Below are 26,853 nucleotides of genomic sequence, written 5' to 3' on the forward strand. Positions count from 1 at the left end.
TTTGTATTACTAGAACTTTGAAGGATTTGTGTGTGTGTGTGTGTGTGTGTGTGTGTGTTTTGACCCTTGTTTAATCTTTCTTTTAAAACTTTTAGGTTATCCTTCAAAACGTGTGCCAAATAGTACATGTAAGGTGTGGTCTGTTGACTGATTATCTTTACTGAATTCTCTTGAAACAAATTATTTTAGGTTATTAAAAGCAACTTGAAACATAGAAATGAGGATGTAGCAACAGATAGAGGAAATTAGATAATTTCAGCTGTGAGTCCTGGGAAAAAAGATTTGAAAAAATGACAACAAGCAGCTGATTTTACCTATACCAAATTCACTTATGTCTTAACTTTTCTCAAAAATTTTCCTCTTAAAAAATTTGTAATTGTTATCATTAGACTGAGTATTCCCAGGTTTGAATTTTTCTTTTACTATATTATATGAAATACACCAAAGATTAGCTGTTCAACTGAATTGAAACGCTTAGTTTTTTCTTGTCAAAGTTGGAAAGCTTATTCAAGTATATCTTGAAAGTGTTGTGTTTGTTATGTATAGGATTCTGAGTCATCTGTGATCTACCTGCCTACCTTTCTTGGAAGGGAGGAAACCAGGAAGGAAATTTTCAGTTGTCTTAGAAGGCTTGTGGAAAAGGGATAACATTGCCTTGTGGAATTTTACAGTCTTAAGAAAATACTTTTCATGTTCTACCGTTAAAGATACTCAAGCAGACATAAGTAACCAGCAGTAAAGTAAATCACTTGACATAGGAAGTGTGAAGACTTACTTCAGGTGTTCAGTTTCCTAAGGAAACAAGGAAGGAAAGGTATTAGGGGAAAAAAACTAAATGTTCTCAAGAATAAGACTAATTATCATTTCAAGGAGTCTGTATGTAGAGAATAATTTAGCCTCAGAACGTGTTAAAAGCTTTAAGAGCAATGAACTCTATAATCTCTTGAACCTGAGTTACTTAAAGATGGAACTGCAAGGATTTTTGCTAAAGAGATAAATTAGATTTTCGGTATAATGTCTTGAGTTGTTACCTACCCAGGGAAAATGTTCATGTGATGAAATGGCCAGGAAACCTACCTTAAAAAATGCTTTTGGGGGGATGAATAGTTGTGAGATAATAAGAACAACTAAATTAAGTGTTTTTAAAGAGGTTTTGTTTTAATTCATATGTGGTAGGTTTTTATAGTAAGGTTTTAATTGACAACTGATAATCTTTAAATCTGGGGAAAAGTTAATTATTGCATTGGCTTCAAAGTCTTGTGAAGCCATTTTAGTACCTGAAGCACAGTCATGACATTGTGAAATAGAGGATAGTATTTTTTGAAGCAGCAACAAAATTAAATATAGTGTAAGTTTAGACCTATTTTTAGTCTCTGTGCTCTGATAGGAAACTTGTTAATAGCAGGTTATTTCTATTAATTACTGTGTTTTATATCTCCCACTTCATATTTGCTTAAATGTGGCTGAGTCAAGAACATTTAACTTCAGCGTACATACTTGGTGGTGGTTTAACACTTTCAACTATATTTAAACAGATGCCTTTATTGTAAACCATGTGCAGAGTAGACCCCTCCCTTGCCCTGGCCCATTGGATTTCAGTAAGAACCAAAGTTGAACTCTCTAAGATTTAGAACTTTAAACTTTCAATTGCCAACAAGATTATGTTCAAGTGCACTTTATATTTTGCCATAAATAGAAAACACTGTATCATTTAAGCTTTTGTTAAAGACTCAGATGGTCATTAAGAGCATCTGTTTCACTAGTGTGGTGCTAGAGTGATTTGGAGATCTGAGTTTTGTCCTAATAGGTGAACCCAGACAACTTTGTCTTCTTGAGTTTTTGTGTCCATGCCTGCTTTTTATGCTTTGTCTTCTCCTGTTACAAGTTGTTATACTTTTCGTTTTTTCTCCATACCCCTGCCTCCCCGCCCCCCCCCCCCCGCACCCCCCCCCCCCCTCAAAGTTTGTTGTCCATTTTCAAACTCCCAGGAAACTGAAACTCAGGTTACTGAGCTCATTAGGGTTTTGTTTGACTTACAAGAGCATTTAGGGCCCTAAGAGAATTTTCTGTATAGGTAAAATGCATGAGCTTTTAGTGCTTTTATGTGACTTTTGACTTCTATTTATTTGGGCCATCTGTGTGTGTTTCATATGTTTGGTTTGCTCTAAATAATTGCTGAACAAATTAAACTGGTGAAGGAAAGGAAGTATTGGTCTATGGAGTTGGACTGCACATTTACTTTTCTCTCTGCATGTTTTCATATTTATGTGTATTATCTCTGTTAACCTTAAGTTTCTACATCAAGTTTATTTAAAATTGTGGTCATACTCTGACTTTTCCAACTAGTATCTGGATTCAGTAATGATGTCAGTTTGCCTTTTGAGGTAAAGTTTCTGGTGAGAAGTTTGACTTCTCTCACCATTTTAATGGATTTTGTAGAAAAATACATTGGATTGAATTTTTTTTTCAGTCTTACGAAGTTATACTTTAGATTTAAATAGTTTGTTTCAAAAACATTTAAAAATAGATACTTGGTCATGATCATGTTTTCTGAAATGAAAACTTGATTTTGTTCCAATTTGAATGGTATTGAATTCCACATAGAAATCATATTACTTTGTTACTCTCATGTTAATGATGTCTGCTTTTTTGTTATAGAAATTCATAGTGTTGTTTGAAAAAAATGATGAGGCCTGACTTAAGTATTGTTTAATTTTTGCTACCTTTTAATTTGAATTAAAAAGCATAATGTATTGGATACTATTTTTGAAATTACTGATGTAGTGTGTGTATATTTAGTGATCCTGCTTTTGTGGCTAAAGCCTTGGTGCTTTATTTCCATCAAAGCAATTTTGCTTTAATGGGTTATATTTTAGTGAGGTGGCTCTTTAAAGATAAGGCACTCCACTAGAATCATTGAACCAAATTATCAGTGATGTTTAGTCAATGTTTTTGAATTAAGCTGCTTTGGGGGTAATTTTTCATAAAATTACTTTCTTTTACAGAAGAATTAAACTTGCCCAGTAGTTGCTAAACTTGTGGAATTTAGTGTTTATGATTTTATGTGCAAACTGAAATTGCAGTTCTCTCTTGCTAAATTGATCTATAACTGTCACGAAGCTTATTACATTATGGTGTTAATATCCAGCACAAAGCACTTAAATGAAATAAATAGCATGTTGTCTTTATCTTCAAAGGCATTATATTGTACTTCTAGCAAGTGCACCAACTGAAAAACAACGCCTAGAATGGTGAGTAAAAGATTAGACTTTACAAAACAAAAAAAATACTTCAGAACGAATCAGATAGCCCCAGAACACAGTAGGAGATGGAAGTCCTTAAAACATCAAGTTTGATTTTGTTCATAAATACAGCTTTACTACTTAAATGGAAGTTTTAATGAAAGTATAGAAATTTGGAGATCCATATACAACTTTTTTTTGTGTGTCTTATAGAGATCCATGTATTATTTCTTAACTATATTTAAAGTGCTTTCTTTTAGTTTACTGATTTTTGTCTGTAAATATTTCTGGGGATGTCTTTTGTAACCTTCCTTGTTTGAAATGTGACTTGATTTGCTTCTCCTTGCGGTTTTTACTTATCATTTTTGAGCTAGAACATAAGGTTTTAATTTTATCTATGGGAGTTGAGACAGTTGAACTGCCCTCGTGTATTCAAGTTATCTTCATATTATAGCTTTATACAAACTTACTTGACTTTGTGCATTTTGTTTTATTTTTTAATTAAAAAATAATTTTCATTAATAATGAGTGACATTTGTTCAGGGTGGGCTTGGTGGAATCAAAAATCCGAATCCTGGTTGGAAGTTTGGAGAAGAATGAGTTTATTACACTGGCTCATGTGAATCCCCAGTCATTTCCAGCACCCAAAGAAAATCCTGACAAGTAAGCAATCCTTTAAAATCTGGATTCCCCATCTTTTCAGCTTTTGCTCATGGAAGTTTTATAGGCAATTTTTAATAACTCGAGTCACTATTCTTTTGAGCACATCAGGGTCAGACCAGTGAGTTCCAATTCTTCACTTCAGCAATATACCTTCTCCCCTTTGTGTAGAGTGGTTTTTAGAATAGCTGCTATATCAAACATCAATCTTTGCTTTTTTTTTTTTTAACAAAGAGAAAATGCTTTGATTTGACCTTGCAAAAATGTGCTTTGTGGTGGATTCTGGGAATTTAAAAACATAAGTTACTAAAAGCTGCCCCACTTTATTTTAAGGATCTTTTATAGGTCAATTTCCAGTTTGATTGTTGCAGTTTTATTAAGCATATGAAATTCTACTTTGCCTATAACCACTTTATTTGGGGGGTGAGGGAAGTTTTAATAGCTTTTTTTTTTTCAAGATATAGTACTAAAGATTGAAAAATATTGGTAAATAGATCACTTAAGTTGGTGGTGTAATAGAATAGCTATTACTGTTTTTACAGATTAATTTCTTTTGCATTCATGTAAAAGAGTTGCCATTTGAGTTTTTTATACATTTTTTTGTTGCTGCAATCTTAATCGTTAAAAAGACCGATCCGTTCAATAGATGTATCATTAAATGTTCAAAAGTAGCTGAATCACCCATTATTCTTGTTATGCTGTGGTCAGACTTCATGCTACCTTTTCAGTTGAGTTTTAAAAGTTTAAGGAATTATATATTAAGGTCTAGTTAAATTTTTATATCTAGACTAGTTATGTTTCAGATTTTTCTAAAATGTCATTAATTTATGTAACTTTCTTGGAAGTGCCTTTGGTACTTTTGATCATTAAAAACACTGGCTATTAGTACATAGATAATGAAGAGGATATTTGTCATAGGACTCCAGTTTTTTATAAAGCAGTAGAAATACAGAGGGCAGATGTAGAGGAGGAATTTGAGTTTTGATGGAATTTGGTTTATAACTTAGTTTGCTTGCGTATTTGTATTCTGAGTTTTTCCATGTACATTAGGTTGTGAAGCACATTGATAACTTTTCATGAAATCCTTATAAATTATTGTAATACTCTTTTTATTTTACAGGGAAGAATTTCGCACGATGTGGGTGATTGGGTTAGTGTTTAAAAAAACAGAAAACTCTGAAAATCTCAGTGTTGATCTCACCTATGATATTCAGTCTTTCACAGATACAGGTATATTTCTCCTTGGATAATCAAAACATGTACTTGCATATTTGAATCATCTTCATGTATACCATAGTAGAATTTGTAATAACTTGGGAATTTGTAATTGCTTGGGAATATTTTACAGTGATCATCAAAATAATCTTAACATTTTTGGATTAGGTATTAGTTTCAGTAATGTCTAATATATTAAATAATTTTTTCTTTTGTGGTATACCTAAAATTAAACAGTTGAACCACTTTAAATTTAAGTTGTCTGTGATTACTTTATGAAATTAGAAATAGCCTGGGTATTTGATTCTCTTAAAAGACTGAGTCTGTGTCTGATTGCCTTAATAGTCCTGAACCTTAGAAAATTTTGAAGCTAAACTTTGGTGAAATGAGGTTATTTATCCTGTGAATTATAGACTCAAGTTTTAATTCATGAATGTGCTTAGTCGCTCAGTTGTGTCCGATTCTGCGGCCCCGTGGCCTATAGCCCTCTAGGCACTGCCCATGAGGAATCTCTAGGCAAGAATACTGGAGTAGTTGCCGTTTCCTTCTCCAGTTCATGACTAGGGAATACAGTATGAGTTACATTTTGGATTGACCTGAGATACAAGGTAGTATGGTTTAACTAAAACCTTACTACTAGAAGTAGTTGGCAGAAGCTAAGGCTCTACAGAAGTAACAAATCATGTAGAGATACTTGGACTAGAAAATTTATTTTGTGCATTATACCTCGTTGAACTGCTTATCACAGTTTGTACTCATGCTCCATCAAGATTTTATAGCATATTAAAGAAATATTGGGGAAAGAAATATTTGATTGTCCTGTATCTTGAAACATTTTAATGGAATACTTTGTGGGATTTTCTAACAAAACACATGTAACATGTTGAAAGCTCAAGTTCTTGCCCTTGTCTCCTTTAGCATTAAATCTTTTTTATCTCAGGTGAGAAATGAGATCTGGCAGCTGTGAATTTACAGTTGCTCAAGTTAGAAATCTTGCAGTCTTTGAATCCTGTTTTCCCCATACTTGGTATTAATCTGTTAGAAAAAAAAATTCTTGTCCCTATTTTCAGAGTACATTGAGATTCTTGGTACTATTTGCTATTTCTACTGCTTTTACCCAAGCCTCTTATCACTGGTCTTTTGGATTACTGACATTGTTGTAATTTTCTTATTCTGCCCTTCATCTGTCAGCATCCAGATGATACTAAGCTAAATCATGTCTCACCTACTAAAAGCGTACCCATCTCCCTCTGAATCAGTCCGTATCCTTACTGTGGTTTGCAAGCCTTTATGTGACCTAGTCTTCCCATTATGACTCTGACCTCATTTCTTTGTAATTGTGTACATATATATATAATTTCTTCATATATAAAACTTACAATAAGTTCAGAATCCTTTATCCATGTGTCTTGAGGTCAGGAAAGTAATAAAGTAATAATATTTCCAGTGGGGAGCAACATTCTATAGTCAAAGACAGTAATATTTCTATATAATATTTACATACAGTATAGGTACAAATAGTTCAGATCAGAATTTGTCTTTGGGGATTTTAGGATTACAGATAAGGGCTTATGGATCTTCTACTTTCCCTTCTCCCCATGGCCTTTTTGTCATTCCTCAAACATCCCAAGCATGCTCAGGACCTTTTGTTCTTAGTGTTTGCTCTTCCTAGAAAGGATCCCACAGGGTACTCTGAGCTTATTTACCAACTTTCATGTGAGTCTCCACTCACATGTAATCTGTTTCCCTACTAAGCTTCCTGTCTTCTTCCCCTACTCAGTTTTTCCCTCCATAACACTTATCACCCATCTGATATGAAATATACATTACATTTTATTCTGTTTGTTTCTCCACTAGAATGAAGTTTGAGGTTTTTTTGGTCTCTTATTTCCTGCTATATTCCCCATGTCAAGAACATATTTCCATTTGGGTACCTTCTGACTTTTTTTTTGTTGCAGTTGTTACATACTTGGTATAGAATTTTATATATTGCTAGCATAAATAGAGTCCCAGGGACGGGGGAGCCTGGTGGGCTGTCGTCTCTGGGGTTGCACAGAGTCGGACACGACTGAAGCGACTTAGCAGCAGCAGCAGCAGCATAAATAAGTATGAATTTAAGAAACCCCTTTTCTCCAATTCTGTCACTCCTTGAGGAGTTAACTCTTTTATTACTCTAAGAGTTAATACACTGGAAGAATTAATATAGTCTCTTTTTATTCATTATGTATACCTTGTGGTAAAAGACATTTATTAGAGTTTGCTCAGGCAATGAATTATGTCAGATCAGAGATGACATTTTGACCAGATAATTTTACTGATAGGCAGTATTAACGAAGAATGGGTTCCTACTTGAGAATAGCTTCTCCTGAATGAGTTTAACTGCCTTTATTGCATGTTTTTTTTGCTTGTAACAATTTCCTAATTTGTATAGTTTATAGGCAAGCAATAAACAGCAAGATGTTTGAGGTGGACATGAAAATTGCTGCAATGCATGTAAAAAGAAAGCAACTCCATCAACTACTACCTAGTCATGTGCTTCAGAAAAAGAAAAAGGTAAATTTAGAAAGTACTTAGAAGGCATTACTAATCAATGTTTTATTATGTATCCAGCCTATCAGTATTTCAGAATTTAGACTCAGTCAATAAGTTGTATTTGAAATATAGATCACAGCATTTTGAAAATCTCTTATATGGGGAAATTCCGTTATGTGAAACTTGGCTCCTAATCAGTTTCTTGCACATAACTTCCTTCAGACTTCAGATTAGTTGAAGTACTTCACAGCATTATTTTATATATATATATTTGTGTTCTCTTCAGAAATCTCTTCTTATCAGTTTAACATCACACATTAGTATGTACTTTCCTTTGAAAAGTAAAGAAAGTTAAATTACATAATATGTAGATCAAGTAAATTATATGACTTTTTAAATGAAAATGAATTTATTTTATAAGAATTACACGTGTGTATTATTTAAAAATTAGAAGTTATTATAAGACGACTGGCAGTGGTAACCAGATGTAGTGTTTTGTAGTATGTTCTGTTGTTGATGCTTCCTGTTGGATAACTTTTGTTAGCCATGTTTTTCTTATTTGGATTTATTATAGTTATTAAAATTTTAGTGCAGAAATAACATTTTTACTTTAAGTGGTTTCCAAAGTGTCTTGTTTTTAAAATGAAATACAGCGGTGAAAATATGTGAGCTCAAGGTACATATGTTGGGTTAAAAGTACAGATACTCACACACACACACATATATATATATATGGTTTGCAATATATTTTTTAAGATAGAATACAAAATACAAGGATGTGTTAGAGGATAAGGACTGTTGCGTCCCGGATGATGGTTTATTATCTGGGCCTGGGATTGGGAAGAAAGGAATGAAGTTACACACAGTTCAAGTTCAGGTTCCACTGCCTCCTAGCCGTGAGACTTGGGCAAGTTGTGTATAAATATCATGTTCTTGATTTGCCTTAGAACTGTGGTGATTTTACCTACCTTATTATGTAATCTGTGAGGATAAAATGTACCTAAACCTGTAAAATTAGTGCCTGGGACATGCTGAATCCTCAGATTTGTTTCTGTTACCACCACCATCATCATCATTCATAACACAGAGGCTCTATTTTTTTAGGTGTAAAATGCATAAAAGTATATTTCATTTTTTAAAATAGCATTATATTAAAGCCTTTATACACACTTATTTATTACTTACTTCTCATGAATTATCAAATCTAGAACATGTCAAAATGTATTGCCTATTATTGAGCTTATTATTTTTTTCATAAAGTTAACATATAATTTATGATTAAATTATTTTATTTTTAAAATAAAAGTTTGTCTTCTGATTGTACATTGGTGTCACATTATTAATGGGTTTAAGCAACTATACTTGCATGTGTGTTTACTGCATACGAAAATATATAAACATTTTATTTTTAGAAGTGAAGGTGCATAATTAGATTATGTTCTTCCATGCTTAGCCATTTTAGTGAAATAGAAATATTTATAAAGGAAGTAATTAGGTTTTCCTGAACCTTTAAAAACTGAATTAAAACCTTTAATTCAGATTAAAGACTTTTAGAACTCCTGTTTACATGGCAGTGTTATATTTGGAACAACTAGATTGTAATTAAAGTAAATTAACTTTTTATTCTATTACTTAAGATAGTACCTAGATAAAATCTTCTAGATTATAAAATGTATCATTAGTGATCAGACATTTATTTAGTCCAAAAATTGTATCAAATAGAGTTTAACCATAATCTCACTGCCAATTTCACCTGTCTCAATATTTTAGTGTATATCTATACAGACTCTTAGTGCATGTATGTAACCACAGATCATGTGTATTTTTTAAGAGGTTTTTAATGATACCTACTCTTTTGTGACCTGCTTTTTCAGGGTGCTTTCAATTTTGTGACCATTTATCCAGATTATATTACAAACACTAAGTGTCTGGTTGGTATTTCTTTGATGATGATTAAATCTCATCTTCCCCATTTGGTCATTATTGATTTATAATATACATAAGTGGTATCTCTGAGGCATTCACTCTAAGATTAGGTTATCTTGTCGTTTGGGAATTGGAGTGGGTATACATGCATTGTACACACACACACAGGCACATACATACATATGGGGTATGGGTTTTTTTAATAATGCAAATTACTTCCATTAAAATGTTTCTTTAGGTGAGTGAACACAAACTAAAAGTGTTCTGAAAAAAATGAAATCAATTTGATGTTATAATAGTGCTGATTGCAGAAACAGAAACTTTAAGTTAATTTAAAATCAACTTTTATCCCTTAGTACTGTTTATAGCTTTTTAGCTTTTGGTTTTCCTGCAATGAGTAACTGTTTTTGAGTGCTTTGTTAAGAGTCAGGACCAACATTTGGATTTACATGTGGTCATTAAGTTTTCAGGAAACTATTTTTGGTTTTATTTTAACAGGATAATTTATACTATTAAATATACCATGTTAAAATCCTAAGTTGCAGATAGAGCTTTGGCAATCTCTTGCTTTTCAGAGAGGCTTGTACAAATAACTAGGAATAGGCACTGAATTGTACTACTTGATAATTTTTTAAAGAATCAACACATTTTTTATCTTTGTTGTAGAACAATTTGAACTCTATAAACAAAAAATTACTTCTAATCCCACTAGCCAGAGATACTCATTGTTGCTATCATCTTTTACTGTTGACGTGTGTATGTTTATAGTCCTATGACTTGTTACCTGTATTTTCATATTAAAGTCCTTTTTAATTTGAGGTGTGTCTTACATGGTGTGTATGTTTAATATATATCATTCCTCCTCCCCCCCTCCCCCCGAGGAACTGTAGTTAAATCGATGACCCCAAGAAGTCAGAAAGTATGTGTCCCAAATCTGCCTTTTATATTTTGGCATGACACTTCTGGTTATCCTAACCTTATTGATTTGTGCTTTTCAGTAGAAGTCATTTATCTGTTAAGTAAAAGATGTTCCTGTTTCAGAGATCTGGATAACATAAAGGTAGAATTGACTAAATACTGTATTAATTGCAGCATTCAACAGAAGGCGTCAAGTTGACACCTCTGAATGACAGCAGCCTCGACTTGTCTATGGACAGTGACAACAGCATGTCTGTGCCTTCACCTACTAGTGCTATGAAGACCAGTCCGTTGAACAGTTCTGGCAGCTCTCAGGGGTAAGGAAAAAGGGAAAGGAAGTGGAGTGGCTGTTCGAATAACCAGTTTCTTAAGTTGAAATACCTGCTGCCTGTGGTGAACTACATGGTGTGCTAAGGAGAACCAGAAAGAGGGACACAATCACATTTCTGTCCTGGAGATGCTTATCACCTATGTAGCAGGGGGTAAATATCTGAAAATACTGGAGATCTTCCAGAGAAGATTTATGTGCGCTTTTTTTAGTGGAAATTCCTTTTGAAGAATTGTCTCTTTAAGAGCATGTAAAGCAGCTTCCCTGATAGCTCAGTTGGTAAAGAATCCTCCGCAATGCAGGAGACCCCGGTTCAATTCCTGGATCGGGAAGATCCCCTTAGAGAAGGGAACGGCTGCCCACTCCAGTATTTTTGGGCTTCCCTCTTGGCTTAGCTGGTAAAGAATCAGCCTGCAATGCGCGAGACATGGGTTCGATCCCTGGGTTGGGAACATCCCCTTGGAGAACGGAACGGCTGCCCACTCCAGTATTCTGGCCTGGAGAATTCCATGGACTGTATATAGTCCACGGGGTCGCAAAGGGTCAGACACGACTGAGCATCTTTCACAAAGCAGCTGAACATTTTTCTCTTGAAAAAAAAACATGGCTGTGGTGGCAAAAATTAGAACGAAAAAGCCATATTTATGTAACTTCTGTAAATCTTCATAGTGTATCATTGCAGATTTTTTTTTAATGGCTATACTACTGTATTTTCAAAGGGAGCTGTTTATTGTAGATTTTGGGGGGGTTGCTGGTATTTTAAATTGTGATGGTTACATTGATCACTTTGTTTAGTGAGTTGATACTTAAACCAGGAACACTTTTCTAAATGCATGTTATATATTATTTTTTTGAAAAGAGTTTTAAAAATTAAATTGTTAAGATATATTGTTAAATAATAGCCAGTGGCAAAGATGCAGATTGGGATGAATCTTTGGATTAGCATGAAATAGAAAATGCCAAGGTACAATAGATGATGGGGATTTAGTTTTTTTCTCTTTGGCGCTGAATGTGTGATGTGTTTTTAGGCCAGTCATACATAATCTGAAGTCTTTGGGCATTAACCTGGTCATTAAATCTTGCAGTTTTAAAGCAATTCTGCATTTGTACAGTATTAACTTCCAGATTTGTATTTTTAATGGTTTCATTTGTTTTTTTTTTGTTGTGTTTTTTGAGTGAAGAAGCAAAAATTTTAATAAGAATTTCGGAAGTTGTATAAAAACCTTTGTGTACTTTGAGTTTTTTCACATGTATGTAAAATAGATCTTTGCTCAACTATTTATTATGTACTATCCTTTGCTGTTTTATTTCAGGTTTTCTCTTGCGTCTGTGGTGGTTCTGTTTTTTTGTTTTCTGTTTAATCATTAGATGCTTGTGCCTTTTCAGGGCTCTCTTTTAGTCCTTTATGCCTTCTCTGTATTCGCTTTGAGGGTGTGGCATCACCCACTCCCTTGACTTCATGTCCTCCCATGTACCAGTGAGCTCAAAACTTTAATAAGCTGACTGCTCTCGCTGCTTGTGCATGTCTTGTAAGCATCAAAAATCCAAGTCCTCTAGTTTTGCCCACCTTGACGTGGCATTCAGCAGTTGGAGAGTGTAAGTTATAGTGGAAGGAGAGTGAATAACCACAAGAGATATAGGATTTATTTGAGAGAGAAAAGTTAGAGATAGGAGAGTGAAGAGGGGTGATTTGAGTTTCCTGAGACAAAGGGTGAGTGGGATCCGGAACACTGAAGGAGAGATTGGGTTTTGAGATCACTTCTTGTTTATCTGGGCCACTGGATGGCCTTTTAGGATTTCATGAACCCTTAGGTTTTGCACGTCAAATCTTATTTCTTAGACCATTTTCTTGTTTTACAGCTTTTATGGCATTTTTTTATACCCCAAATCATTTAAGTCAGTTACCCTAAATCAAACAAGAACAGATCTTTTTTTTAGCTCTTCTAATATGGTAGTCATTGGCTGTATGTGCCAGTTTAATTAATGTTAAATGAAATCAAACATTTTGTTTCCCATTAGCTGTATTTCAGTGCAGAGTAGCTGCCTGTGTATAGTGGTTACCATACTGGTTAGGGTAGACATAGATCATAGTTACAAAAATTCTGTTGAGCAGCACTGCGTTAAAATGTTTCTGTGCTTTTGATTGTTGACTATGTTTGATCAAAGTTAGTTACTGATGTGTACATATGTATGAGAAAAAAAGAATCAATCATTTACTTGAAAAATAACTTCACATATTAGATTTTGTTACTGAGTTTTATTTATCTCTATTTGCTCTTTTTCACTTTTTAATTTTTGTTCCCCATTTTTAGCAGAAACAGTCCTGCTCCAGCTGTAACAGCAGCATCTGTGACCAACATACAGGCTACTGAAGTTTCTCTGCCACAAGTAAATTCCAGTGAAAGCTCAGGGGGTAAGGAGATGCCAGATAAGGAAATACTTACATTATATTTGGTTTTGGCCTTCATTTTGAAAAATGGCTTTGTTAAGTAGTTTGAATTTAGTTTTTTAATACCATTTTTTTTTTTATTTTCTTGTAGACTTAAAACACTTGTAACTTGGTGTTCTGTAATTTAGCGCTTGTGTATTTATATACTTACTACTTAGGTACATCGAGTGAAAGCATTCCTCAAACTGCCACACAACCAGCCATTTCATCACCACCAAAGCCTACGGTCTCCAGAGTTGTTTCCTCAACACGTCTGGTAAACCCACCACCAAGACCTTCAGGAAATGCAGCAGCAAAGATACCTAATCCTATAGTAGGAGTCAAGAGGACATCCTCACCTCATAAAGAAGAGAGCCCCAAGAAAACCAAAACAGAAGAGGTATCTATATTTAGTCAGTCTTGAGAGTAACTACCTTGCCTGTTTTAATACCCAGTGGGAGAAAACCTTGTGAGCCCAGATTTAGAAGCAGCGAGGAGGAAAGCTTTCCGGTCACTTTAGATGGTGCTTCAGTGCTGTAGTTTGCTCATTTACACTTTCCCACTCTTTTCAGTAACTAACTCTTGCATAAAGCTGTGTTTCCTGTTTAAACTTCTGCGGCATGCCTAGGCTGTGACGCACCTGAGCCTGGGTTTGCATGTCATATTCATGTATTGCTCTGTCATGACTGTGTCTTTCACATGTACCAGTTCTTCAGCAGCCCCTTTGCACACAATTTTCTGCTTCTGTATTCTGTATTCCAGGTGGAGTTGTGGAGCTTCTGCACTATACTTGGTATCAAAGGGTCACTGAGAGGTTCTCAGGGAATTCTTATTGAATACCTGGCCATTAGTTGCCACATTAGATTAGTTTTGGTACCTTGAATGATTGTGATTATATCCTCCAGCCCTTTAGGAAATTTTCTAATAGTACTTCCACTTTTCATAGTGGTTGGTTTACCTCGTCAAAGTCTCAGATAGTTTTAGGAAAACTGTTAAAAGTGTACATTGATTTTGGTGTTTATCTTAAAATAGAAGAAGCCTTGTAACACACTTTCATTGTTCCCTGGAATCACTCTTAATGTGTTTTCCTGTTAATGAGGCATTCACCATTGTCCCAGAGATGACAGCCCAAGACAACAATTTTGTTAAGATTTTTGGTTGATAACTTGTTATTTAGGAACCTCCTCGTTACATGAAAGTTTCTTTAGAATGGTGGCAAGAAAGGAGGGCTCTTACATAGTGATTTGATTTTTAATGGTGAAAGATTATTGTCTCTAAAAGTGTTATTCCAAGCTTAATCTGAATCCTTAGATTTTTTGGAAACAGTCACTCTTAACTAAATATGAATAATTTAATGAATTTTGTCACTCTGACAATGCTAAATGAGAATGAAAAATGGGTATAGTATATCATGTTTTGTACCATGTATTCTGAAACACATCTGTCTTTATAATTATCTCAAGGCAAGTTGATTTTCAGCCTCAGTTTTTCAGATTTTGTTGTTTTGATTTTGTTTTTTAAAATACAGATTTTAGGGCTTCCTCCAAATATACTGAATCAGACTCTCCAAGAATTAGACCTACTAATATTTTTATTAAAGACCCCGGTTCTACCTGATACTGTTTGTTGTGCAGCAACCTAAGAATGTAATTTTGACGTAATACCACTTTCTGTCTAGTGGTGCTTGTTTGGAGTTGTCAGAGCATTTCACAATTCATGTTTCTTTTTGCCTGTAAGGTATATGTAAGTATAACTCTAGATACCTATCATTCTGTTGCTTCATGTTAATGGCCTAATTCCTTTCCCTGTAAGAGTTCCAAAATACGTATCAGCACAATACTTAAAATTCCATTTGTGCTTACCTTGGTAGGAAATACTCTTGTTTCACGTCTAGTTTCGAGAGGCAGTAGGAATATAGAATTTTTTAACTTCATATAGAAAAATATAAATACACACAAGAGATCATTTAATTTTTAAATAAGAATTCACATATATACAAGAGTACCCATCATGCAATTTCAGGTGTAGTGAATTCAGCCAGTCCCTGTACCCTTAATTCTTTTTGCTTTCCATTTCCCCGTACTTGGATTATTTAGATGCAAAATTCAGACTTCAGTCATATTATTTCATTAGTATTTTTAAAATCATGTATCTAAAAGGTAATAATTACAGGGAAGAAAGTATAAGGAAAAAAAGCCCACCTAGAAAAAAATGAGCAGTCAGATATCTAGTGAGCACTCAAATGCCCGTGATTGTGTCATTGATTTTTTTTTAGTAGTTTTTGTTTATTCAACTCTGTAAGTAAGATCCTTGATTGATTTTTCTTAAGTATCTTTATAAATAGATTCATCGCTGCCCTCTCTCCCTTATAATTTTTTGTTCTATGTATTTTCTTACAGTTTGCATCTTACTTAGGACAACTTTTTGGAGTTGACTAACAGAAGTAGAATTTTAAGATAATGAATGGATCTTAGAATTTTAGGTTTTCTCATAGATCATCTCCTTTCCCAGAAGAGGAGCTTGAGGTTCAATAACTTTCCCATTTATAAAACTAATGAAAGTCAGAGTAAGGATTAGAACTCAGGCCTAAATGTCATGGTGCTAAAGGTGAAAAAGTCTGTTACAAATGCTTTGATTTTTGAAGGTCTCCTCCTAGGTGTTTCATTATTTGTTAATGAGTCCTTAGTATTAGAGGTTTGAGGAAACCAGAATCAAACACTGGCCTACTCAATAATATACTAACACGTGTACAGATATTTTAGGTATCGTCAGGTAATTTAGTTTTGCTTTTTGCTTAATTTTTATCATACGCTAAATCTTTTTAGTAGAAATGTAAAATAAATATAGAAAAAGTTTGCCTTATCACCTGAATTCTATGGCTAAATGCTGCTTTGTATGTGTGTATATATGTGTGTATATATGTGTATATATAATTTTTAAGTTATGGAAAATTTCAAACATATACAAAATTGTAATGAACAAGCTATGTTTGCGTTACTTAAGCTTTAACAGTTAACAATTCAGGGCCAGTCTTGTTTAATCTACAAATCTACTCTTTTTCCCATTGTTATGAAGCAAATCCCAAGCATGTCATTTCAATCGTAAATATTTGTGTGTGATTTTATATTGGTAAATATACTGATAACGTGTGTGTATAGGTATGTATACATATATATGTATACACCTATCTTATATTTACTGAAAGTAATAATAATTCTATAGTGTCACATAGCCAGTCAGTATTGAAATTTGCCCAGTTGTGACTTAAGTTACTATTTTTTAAGTTTGTATGTTTGCAGGATACAAATAAAAGTCCTCAAGGGAATTGGTTGATACTGGTGTTAAATCCTTTCTACTCTGTAAGTTAGCTGTGTTTCTTATGTCTTGTTTTAAAGCCACATTTACAAATAAATTTTAGTTCTGCCTACTAAGGAGAGCAGAGAAGTTAGGGTCAAAATTGCTTTTCTTAGGAAAGTGATGTTTATTCCAAGTCACTCACTACAGGAGTGAGAAAGTACAGCCCTTTTTGGTTTCTCATTTCTCCTCTTTACCAAAAATAAATTGTTTTAAATAGAATTACAATAAATTAGGGAGGAAAAAAAGACCTGAAGAGAACATTTTTCAGGCCTCCTCCAGGATGTTAAACACTAAGCCAAGGGGATTCTGTGGTTAAATTAAGTTTGGGAAAGTTAAAAAGAGAGAGTCTTTCTAGAGCTTCTTAGAACCTTTTAGGTACTAATATATATGAATCTCCCAAAAAGGAGGTGATAGTATTCCAAGTTCCTATGTTTGATCAGTGAGCTCTTTTTTCTCTTCCTTACAAAAAAGTATTTTATGAACTCCATAGTTTGGGGAATATACTTCTGTCGATGACTGATTAACAATGACAGTGTTCCTCATGTTCTTTTTAAAGCTGAATTTGTTAACATGAAAAAAAAATTTAAGCAAACCAGTAATCTATTTTAAGGACATGCTTGATCTTACAGGTTAATTATTTTATACTTTAAAAATTTTTATAAGTCATTGGCAAAAAAACAATCTAAATTTTCATTTTAGAGAATAAAGCTTTTTTTTTTTAAAAACAGGATGAAACAAGTGAAGATGCTAACTGTCTTGCTTTGAGTGGACATGATAAAACAGAAACAAAGGTATACTAATTTAGCCTCAGAATTCATAAACAGTTAAGAGTACAGAAGATGCGATAGAAACGTCTTTAGAGTACTGCACTGTATTTTGTTCTATAGGCTTTAGGTTGTTTTCAGTACTGTGTTTAGAGATGTGTTTGTTCCTTTTTAATACTCATTTATGGCATCGAAATTGAATTCCTCAAGTGTATGAAGTCCTCCTAGATGTGGGGGTATCTGGTGGGCACTAAATGGAATAGAATAGTGAGATGTTCCTGCCTGTATTGAACTTGTATTTAAGTAGAGAAGATAAGAGGTAGATGTGGTTGATAACATTAAAATGAAAGCAGTTGGTGGTGATGAGAGGCAAGACTGCAGAAATAATAAAGATATCACAGAAGGGAGAACATAGTATTTGGAGTGATCCTTGAAGGATTCATAGGGTTTGGGGTAGTACAAGATGAGAAGGGCATCTCGCGCTTGAGGTGAGAGTGTGGTATATTTACAGAGCCAGTTTTTGGCACACAGCTCTGGCTAGAACCTGGGGTGCAGGGGGCTTGAATCAAGGTAGACGGGATGGGAAAGATTGGTGTAGCCAAGTATTAGATTTTGAATATAATTTTTTTCAGAAATTGAAGTGTACTGGAGGCTTTTAACTTTTTTCTCCTAGTTGTAGAAAAATTGCAAATCTTCCTCTTTACCTGCAAATTATCCAGATCGATATGTTAGCAAATATTATTTTGGTGTCTATAGGTTTTGTTTGTGCCTACATATACCAGTGCCTTCTGCTTTCAAATCTTTACTCACTCTGTAAAGCAAGAAAAATAGTTATGCCATTGCATCATCTGCAGATACTACTTACAGCTGCATTGAATGCTATTTTAAGGCTTTAAACCTTATTTTATTCAACTACTTGCCTATTGTTAGCAATTGTTTCTGTTAAAAAAGGGAACTTGCCCTTTTCTACAGTGTTGACTGTAGCTAAATACCTGCCATCCATTTCTGTTCATTTTATTAGGATAAATTAATGAAAGGAATTCCTGGGAGAAACAGGTGTTTTAAAGTCAGTATATGTTGCTGAGGTTACGCTGCAGAGAGACTGCACTCTCCCATTTCTACTCCGGTGTTAACGTTTTCAGTGTCACAGGAGAAATTTGGTGTTTTGCAGTTTTATTATTGTATATATTTTACAGAAATTCACATTTTTGTATGTTTATTTTCACTTACATGTGCATATCTCTGTTATTTTTTGTGCACTGCTTTGAAAAAGGCTAGGGCAGTGGAATGACACAGTTCACCCTGTATTTTCTGATGATTTTCAGAATAGAATCAGTGCATTGGTTATTGAGAAGGGGAATAGAAACCAAAATGAAGGAGGACTGTTTTAGAGACATTTTCTTCTTTTAATTAAAGGCCTTAGAACAGTTTTTGTGCTTCTGGGTAATTTAATTTAATAATACTGAATTGGTTTTATTTTTTTCACATAGCTTAAGCTGAGCTTGGGTTTATACTCTGTTAATTATTGTCCAGGCAACATTTCATAATATGCATATATGTGTCTTTAATGAGTGCTTGTTTAAAATGTCCAGGTAGAAGTTGGTTGGAAAGTCATGAGATATTTTGACCATGCCTTATAAAGTTTAAGTAGGCAAATAGAAATTCGTGTGTATCTGAAATGGTTAAATAACCTATGAGGTTTGTTTTTTTCTTTTGATGATTAACCATTTGATGTGATAGATGGTTTTGTAATGTAGTCACATCTTCCTCTTGATCCCTCCTGTCTTCCAATTTGTCTTTTTTATTAACCACCAAACCCAGTTATGTTCTTTTATCATTTTTTTAAGTCTCTTTCCTCCCCCGTCCTCTTTGTCTCACAGGAACAACTTGATACAGAGACAAGTACAACTCAATCAGAAACCATTCAGACAGCGACTTCTCTGTTGGCCTCTCAGGTACTAAGTGCAAAAAGCAAGGGGAACTTTATAAATGTTGTTAAGATTAGTGTCGTATAATGAATTAAAGTGACCACATCAGAAGTTTATTGAAATTATCTTTTTGAAAGTAAGTGCTCACCTACAAATATATTTATAGTATTCAGAGGTGGAGCACTGGTTGTGATGAAACCATTCTTTTGCACAGTCAGGATGCTAACTCATCCCCTTTTTATATTATTTGACATTGCAGATCATTTAAATCCTCACTGCACAATATGCCGTCTTCACCTGGAGGTTTTGTTCTAAGTCAGAGAGTGAACTTTAAATTAGAACTTAAAATCCTTCTTCATAGATTGCTTTTCAGATGTTTTATTTTCAAAATGTGTTTCTGCTTCACTTTTCACCTCTGCTTTTCAGTTATTTATTTAGTGTAATGCATAGTTGCTTAAAGCTATTTTCTCATTTGTCCTAGAAATTCTACTGTGACAGTCCCTTGTGTACAGTAGACACTTGGACTCTTTTCATTAATTTGTGAACCTTCATTTTGTTTGTGAAATAATTAATTGTTTTCTTCTCGAATCCTTTCAAACTGAATATACTCCAAAGTCTTAAGTCAGGCTCTGACATAAAGTAAATACTTCCTTTAAGTAGACATTAAACTAGTTAACTTCCACAAAGCTACTGCCCGTGACGCTGCGGGACTGACGAGACAGTGGTGCTGTGCTGCTTTGTGGCTCAGAGTTATTTTAATGTGATAATTTTAAGATGAGTTTTTGCTGGCTGTTAACCTTCATAGTTCCTCTTGATGTATAAATGCTATGATTACTTTCTGAAATGTTTTATTTTCATAACCTTTAGCTAATAAAAATTTTGTGGGGTGGCGTGGAGTAATTCCAACAACATTAGGAAGTGTTGTACTTGATACTGATACACAGACAAACTTATTTATCAAAATTCAGTTCTGTGATTGTGACTGCATGCCTTTAGGTTAGCCACATTAATCTCTAGGAAACTATTTTCATAGTTTGTTTTGTTGACTTCATTCCTCTAGTGATTCATACCCTTGGGTGTTGGCTTTTTAGATATTTTTATAAGGAATTAGAATTTTCTTTCTAATGAAAAGATCCCTAGAACCATTGAGAGAAAAATCACCAAGTTATATATATAATATAAAAAGTTATGTTGATTAAAAAAATTTTTTTAATCTCTTTATTTGATGATAGAAGGGAGGTATTAATATTGTGACTGTGTCTAACAATGAATCTTTGAGATAAACTTGAAATATTTACAGAAGAAATGATAGGCTCTCTGGGATTTGCTTCAGAATAATGTGGGAGTAAAGGTGGGAGAACAGTGGATTGGCTTTGATGAAGTCGGTAATGAATACACGGGCAGTCATTATATAAGGCTCTACTTCTGTGTATGTTTGGAATTTTCCATAATAAAACAATTAAAAATGCCATCTTTTTTTGTTGTTGTTGTTAAAAAAGGCTTTGTGAGTAATTGTTTTTAACATAGTAAAGCCACCCTAAATTTTGAATAAATCAAATTATTGCTCAGTTGTGTAGATTTAAATTTTAATTGACAGAGTCAGAAAATAATACATTCACTGTTAACTGCTACTGCTGCTCCTGTGTGTAAAGTGAACTTTAAGTTTTCTCCCACATGGTGGTGCTCCAGTGCCAGTTAATATATGACTGTTAGTGCTCTAACTTAACATGAACTTAATAAGTGTATGATAGGTTATTGTTTGGAGGACTGTATTTATTAAAGCTGTTTTTGAACTTACTTAGTTTTTGTATATTGCTTAAAATGTTACCAAAATATTGTTCCTTATTTGAAAATTTCTACAAGTGTTAAAACAATTTTGTAGTAATAGTCATGTTTTTTTTGTGCTCCATTTTAACAACATTTTAGAGTGTTTTTAAGATTTTAATTCTTATGAGAAGGCCTTCTCCATTTCTTAGGAAGTAAAGCAGTGAAAAACTAATCTCATTGATAAGTTACAGTACTTTGAACAATGTTGTGTTCTTTGCTTTTATTCTCAGAAAACATCCAGTACAGACCTTTCTGATATCCCTGCTCTCCCTGCAAACCCTATTCCTGTTATCAAGAATTCAATAAAACTGAGATTGAATCGGTAAAAACAACCTCAGGGGTCCAGAAACAGTGTCTGCCAACTCAACCTGTTGTCTTCAAATGCTAAAAAAGGAGAACAGAGGGTGCAAGACTAGACGTGACTGAAAGTGGATTGAGGGTTTTTTTGTGACCTCCCTTACTGGGCTAATCAGCACTTGATCGGAAGTCCAGGTTAGTATGTGAAGCCAGGAGTACTATTATTATTGTGTTAGCAACAGTTGCATTAACTATTTCAAAAAATTACTGCCTTTAAAAAAAAAAAAAAAAACCTCAAGCTATATTTGTATTCATAATTGACATCTGGACTGGGTTTATGTTTGCTGCATTGTTTGGAAAATTTGCAATACAAACTGGCATAAGAATTCTTTATTCTGATGATGCACTTTTATGTATTTTTTATTATTATTATTAGAAAGTAGAAATAATTTTAGATTTTCAGCTTGATGGATTTTCATTTGTTCCTGAAGAATTTCCTTTACCATTAGTCTTCAAATCAGATGCCGTTGCGCAGTGATGTACTGTTATGCTTTAGAGAAAGGATAAGAGTACATCTAGGTCAGTCCCTCTGAGGTAGCTGTAACCTTTAAAAATGAAATGTCAACACTAGGGTATATATTTGACATGGAAAGAATAATTAGGAAATGCTTCGTTTTGATGGGGTCATGATTAAGAAATGATACTGGGTTTTATTTATAGAATTGTTTAGAGTGCATACAAATCAGCGATCAGCCAGCGAATATTTTTCTTTGAGCTTGTTAAAGCTCTATATTCTTTTGCCTTCAATCTGTTGTCTTTGAAACCAAGCTTTTTGCTCCCTCCCTTTTCTTCCCTCCCCCCCACCCCTTTTGCTTGTATGTGTAAGGTAGGACTTCTTTCATGAAAAAAACAAAATGCCAGTATTTTCTTAAGCCATGATGTGAAACCAGTGGCTCTGTAGCTGTATGGCACAGAACACTAAATTTTGGTCCCATGGCTGAAACTTTAGGGTGACTACAAATAATGCCTGTGAAACATGATATCTATCTTGGATGGCCGTTTGATCTCTAAATATGAGGAATTTTGTACACTCCACAGAACTCCTGTCTATAGTCGAGTTGATTTTCAATATTAAACGTGGGCAAAAATGCATTTTCTCCAAGAATTTTAAACTAATTTTTATTTTTAAATGGTTGACCAAAACTTGTCAGTAAATTTTACATGTAGAAACATTTAAAAATCATTTCTAGCAAGCACTTGACGTCCAGTCAGCTCTCTACTCCTTTTTCCATTTTGTTTTATCCTATCAGTAAATAATTCCTCATAATTACGCAGCAGAGCATTCATCTTTACAAATATACGAGGGAAGCCAGATGTTGATAAACTTATTCTTTCTGAATCTGGACAAAACAAACCTAACATTTTTCTGGTGAGCATGTTTTATGATCCTCCATTGTGCTCCACTCGATCACATGTGCATTTTTCATGTTAAACTGCAGTTACTTAAACTCTTCCCCATTCCCTCTAAATTAATTTTCCAAAGTTGGAGTGTAGTCTTTTCCCCCTTAGGCTATGCATTGAGGCTTTCTTTTCACCATACTTTGTTATGTCTAGTATACAGTATTCCTACTTCCCGCATCTTTGCTCTGCACAGTCACCTTGCCCTTCCTCCCACCGCCTAAGAAGATAAGATGATCAGACTAACAGGTGAAGTCTACAAGGTGTCTGTGTGTTTTGTGTAGCTTCAGAGTTAGATCGAAATTGCCAGGCACAGATTTAGTCTTGTCATTTTGTTTACACATTGGGGAAAAAGAATTCAGTTTATTAAATGTTTCATGTAACTGCACCCAAGTTTTGCCAAGCTGGGAACTTGGACCTTTTCTGTGTAGTGACTTTTTAATTCTAGTTTTCATAACCTGGAAATCAGACTGTTGCTTTCGCATGATGTACGTAGTGTCTCATGACTGGAGTTTGCTTTGTTTTATAGTATCTGTACTCCTTGTATTTTTCAAGAGCTATTTTGTAAACAGATGATGTATTTCTCCATTGAAAACACAATAAAAAAAAAAAAAACAGCACAATCCCACAGTTGGCTGGTTTCTTTTGACTGACTATTTTTTTGTTTTTTCAGTGATACCATTATTGCTACTTGTAAGTTAGAGTATAGCTCTAAATGAAGATTTGCTGAAGAATTTAACTTTGGTTACTTTTAGGAAAGCTCTATATCTGATTGATTTTTGCCATTAGTAGCAGCCTAATAATAATTGACATCTCACATAATCAGGTATTTGTTTTTCATATAATTGATCATTAGGGAGGAAAACATGAATATAGTACTTGATAATTAATTTTCAGCTGACCCATCCTCCAAAATACTGTCTCTGTTTGTACAGACACCATCTCTTTTCTTTGTATTTATTCCATGTAGTCTGCAGTGTACATACCGCTGCTGTGCTTCCTTTCAAAGCTGGTGGTTTTCAGAGCAGTTGCTGCTTTATCTCTAATGCCAGCAGGTGGCACTGTTGTTACTCGGTGAATTGAGGAGCCTGCGTTTCTCCTTTTATTAAACGCAGATCAGATTCTACTTCTCTTAAATCTTTAAATGGTCAACAAGGCATACATAATTTATGGATTAGGAATGAACTCCGTGTGCATGTGATGGTCAGCTTTTGGATATGGTTATCTTAGATGCTTTGAGTGGAGGGATTGACATCCTTATGTTAAATTATTTCAAGGATGTGCAGTTGTGCATATTTTCATTCCTGAAACTCCAGATTCTAATACCTTTACTATATGTAAAAATAATATATGCAGTGTGGAATAACCTTTTATTAAGGAACATTTTACCTTTGGGTCTATTCAGTAAAAGAGAAACTTGTTAAAAACTACCCTTGACTCCATTGTTAACACCTACAGACTAGAGCTTACCATACCTACTTTGATAAGACACCTAACATGGAACTGGATATCGCAACTTTGTGAGTTTTATCACCCACATAGCCTTTTGACATTTCATGCATCTTGCTGAATTAGTAAAATGATAATTGAAAGTGTGTTTTGTGGTTCTGAGTATATTCTGGAATAAAGTTTGTATTTTTCTAATTAATACCTCTGTTTTTTTTCTCCAGACAGAAAAATGTTTTAGAGCTCTGCATAGTATTAATTCTGGCTGCACTCAAGGTGGCAATAAATGATCAGCAGCTCCAAGTAGTAATTGATATATGAAAGGATAAATCATTAATATACACAAACTTTAGACCAAGCCCTGGAAATATTAACTGTTAGTGCACTTCAGTGCACTTAAGCAAAAAGATAAACTGTTTATCTAAAAAGGCATTGAACAGTCCTTTGGATATACTTTGGCCTATTTTAAAATAAAAGAATAGTACAAGGAAAATTAATTGCCTTTTACCCTGAATTGTATGTTTTACTTTTTAAAAAAAATTCACTTTGTTTCTTTTCTGTTAGCTTTTCTTCAAACCAAAATCACAAATGGATGCTGTCTCAATTGCAGATCTGAACTTGGGGGAAAAAAAAGAAAAAATTGTGTGTTCTGTAATAAACATGACCTTCAGTCATATAGGGACAAGTGGTCTGTTTAATTATGTGTAATATATTTCTCATTTGTAAAATCAATTTATTCATCCTTTCTCCGTACTTGTCAGTTTAAAAATTCTTGTGACATTTTATGTAGCTTCTGGCACCAAGAACAATGGCATCAGTAGTTCTGAGCCGTGTATTGCAGAAGTGATTTTATGTACTTAATTCTAGAAATGATTTCAAATACTTGGAAAGTCATTTCAACTTCAGCTTTTCTTCCTTAGAGACATGCTTTTGTCTTAATGTTCTGGGAAATTCATTACAGCTGATCAGACCATACACATTTGCAGAAAGGGATGGAATTTTAAGTACATTGTTCCTTTCCTAGTCCCGTCTCAAGTTTGTAGGACTTTGCTTGAACGGGTAGAGTTGTGGTTGTACACAAGTTCCTGTTTCAGAAAGCTCACATTTGTGTGAAAGCTTGTGACTAATTGTACTTTGGTCATCTTTTTAAATGCTTCACGTTTTCAGATAGCTGCAGACCACATCTACAGTGGGCACAGTTTTGTTACAGAGTTCTTCGAGTTTAGCCACCTAATACTTAAAATGTTGATGTTGAAAATAATCATACTTTACAATAATGTAAAGAAGGCCATGCAGTCACTTTTTTCCTGTTTTGGATCTCTTCAAATTTCACTAATAGGTGAAATGAAGAATAGAACAGTCGGTGTGTGTGCTCCAATCAAAGCTTTATATTTTTTACTATGATATTCTCAAGGTACAAGATAATGCCTTATCAAAAATAGTTTCCTCCTTGCCACCCAGCTTAGAGTTTTTGTTTACACCTGTTGTTTTTATTTTTTAGTGGGAAGGATGGATTTATGTTAAGTCTTTCACAGTCCTTCTTAATGGGTCCCAGAATTGACCAGGGAAAGAGTTTGTTGGTTTTGTTTCAACTTTACAGAATAACAGTTCTAGAAGCCCCAGAGCTGATTGACCCTGGCCTTGAACTTAACTAACACTCAGGTCCTTTTCTACCTGAGCACAGACATCACAGCCCTAAGACAATTTACCTAAGACACACTATAGCTAAATGCATTATTTAGAACAGTGTAAATTCAGTTGTAGTATCAGAATCTTTAAAACATAAAAATTTGTTTTACTTATAGATCTAGAATATTTTTCAAACAATTTTGTCAATAGATTGAAATGTAAAACAGATTAAAAGGGAAAATCATGAAAGGTAAATCCTGATCTGTGGTGGGTTTAAATCGTGGGCTGAGTGTGGTGTAATTTAATAGTTCCAGTGATGAAGTATCACTTAGTTTAAGTACCATGCATCTCAATATTTAGAACTACCAGACATTATACTCAGTTTTTACTTAACTTGGGTGTGTTAAATTTCATATTAGTCATGTGATTATGACCCAGTTAAAAAAAATGTATATATAAAGTCTCTTATAAATAGGCTGTTTAGGAACACTTCCGTTAATTAGTGCTATTTTTTGATTCAGCAGATTTCAGTCCCAAAATACGTGTTTTAAGTTCAAAAATGTCAGTTTTATGAGTTTCATTCAGGTCATTGCAGACATTTGTCTCAGCCCTGTATGTTTTCTAATCATGATATATAAGGGGCTATCAATTTTATGGAAAGGCAGAATAGCAAAGTTATCTCTGGGAAGTAAAGTGATCTTGTATCACTATTGTGCCCCTTTCCAGTCGCTGTACACAAACGTGGGTATTGAGTAGGTTCTTTTCAGGATTTTAGGCATAAGAAAGTGGGTAGTGTATTTTAATATAATACCGTAAAATGTCCCAGCTTTGTGCTTATTCCTTGTGGATGCTGTCTTTCTCTTGGCACAGCACCCTCCTTACAAACTTTCACACTGTG

The 26,853-nt window shown here is 34.1% G+C and overlaps 1 protein-coding gene across 4 annotated transcripts in view; it reads left to right on the plus strand.

Moving 5' to 3' along the window:
• The window catches only part of PAPOLA (poly(A) polymerase alpha), a 53,123-nt gene extending 29,615 nt beyond the window's left edge, over nucleotides 1-23,508 (plus strand). For 2 of the 4 annotated variants that reach the window (XM_055556418.1, XM_055556419.1), the window contains exons 13-22: nucleotides 3,198-3,251; nucleotides 3,786-3,905; nucleotides 5,023-5,132; nucleotides 7,549-7,670; nucleotides 10,668-10,810; nucleotides 13,134-13,234; nucleotides 13,429-13,649; nucleotides 17,335-17,397; nucleotides 19,251-19,325; nucleotides 21,356-23,508. In XM_055556418.1, coding sequence (XP_055412393.1) covers nucleotides 3,198-3,251; nucleotides 3,786-3,905; nucleotides 5,023-5,132; nucleotides 7,549-7,670; nucleotides 10,668-10,810; nucleotides 13,134-13,234; nucleotides 13,429-13,649; nucleotides 17,335-17,397; nucleotides 19,251-19,325; nucleotides 21,356-21,451 — 1,105 coding nt within the window. In that variant the 3' untranslated portion in view covers nucleotides 21,452-23,508. The remainder of the gene's footprint in view (nucleotides 1-3,197; nucleotides 3,252-3,785; nucleotides 3,906-5,022; nucleotides 5,133-7,548; nucleotides 7,671-10,667; nucleotides 10,811-13,133; nucleotides 13,235-13,428; nucleotides 13,650-17,334; nucleotides 17,398-19,250; nucleotides 19,326-21,355) is intronic. The other 2 variants (XM_055556420.1, XM_055556421.1) reach the window with 2 other exon arrangements.
• Nucleotides 23,509-26,853: the final 3,345 nt, after the last annotated feature.

This window comes from Bubalus kerabau, chromosome 19 (genome assembly GCF_029407905.1).
Source record: "Bubalus kerabau isolate K-KA32 ecotype Philippines breed swamp buffalo chromosome 19, PCC_UOA_SB_1v2, whole genome shotgun sequence".
NCBI lineage: Eukaryota > Metazoa > Chordata > Mammalia > Artiodactyla > Bovidae > Bubalus > Bubalus kerabau.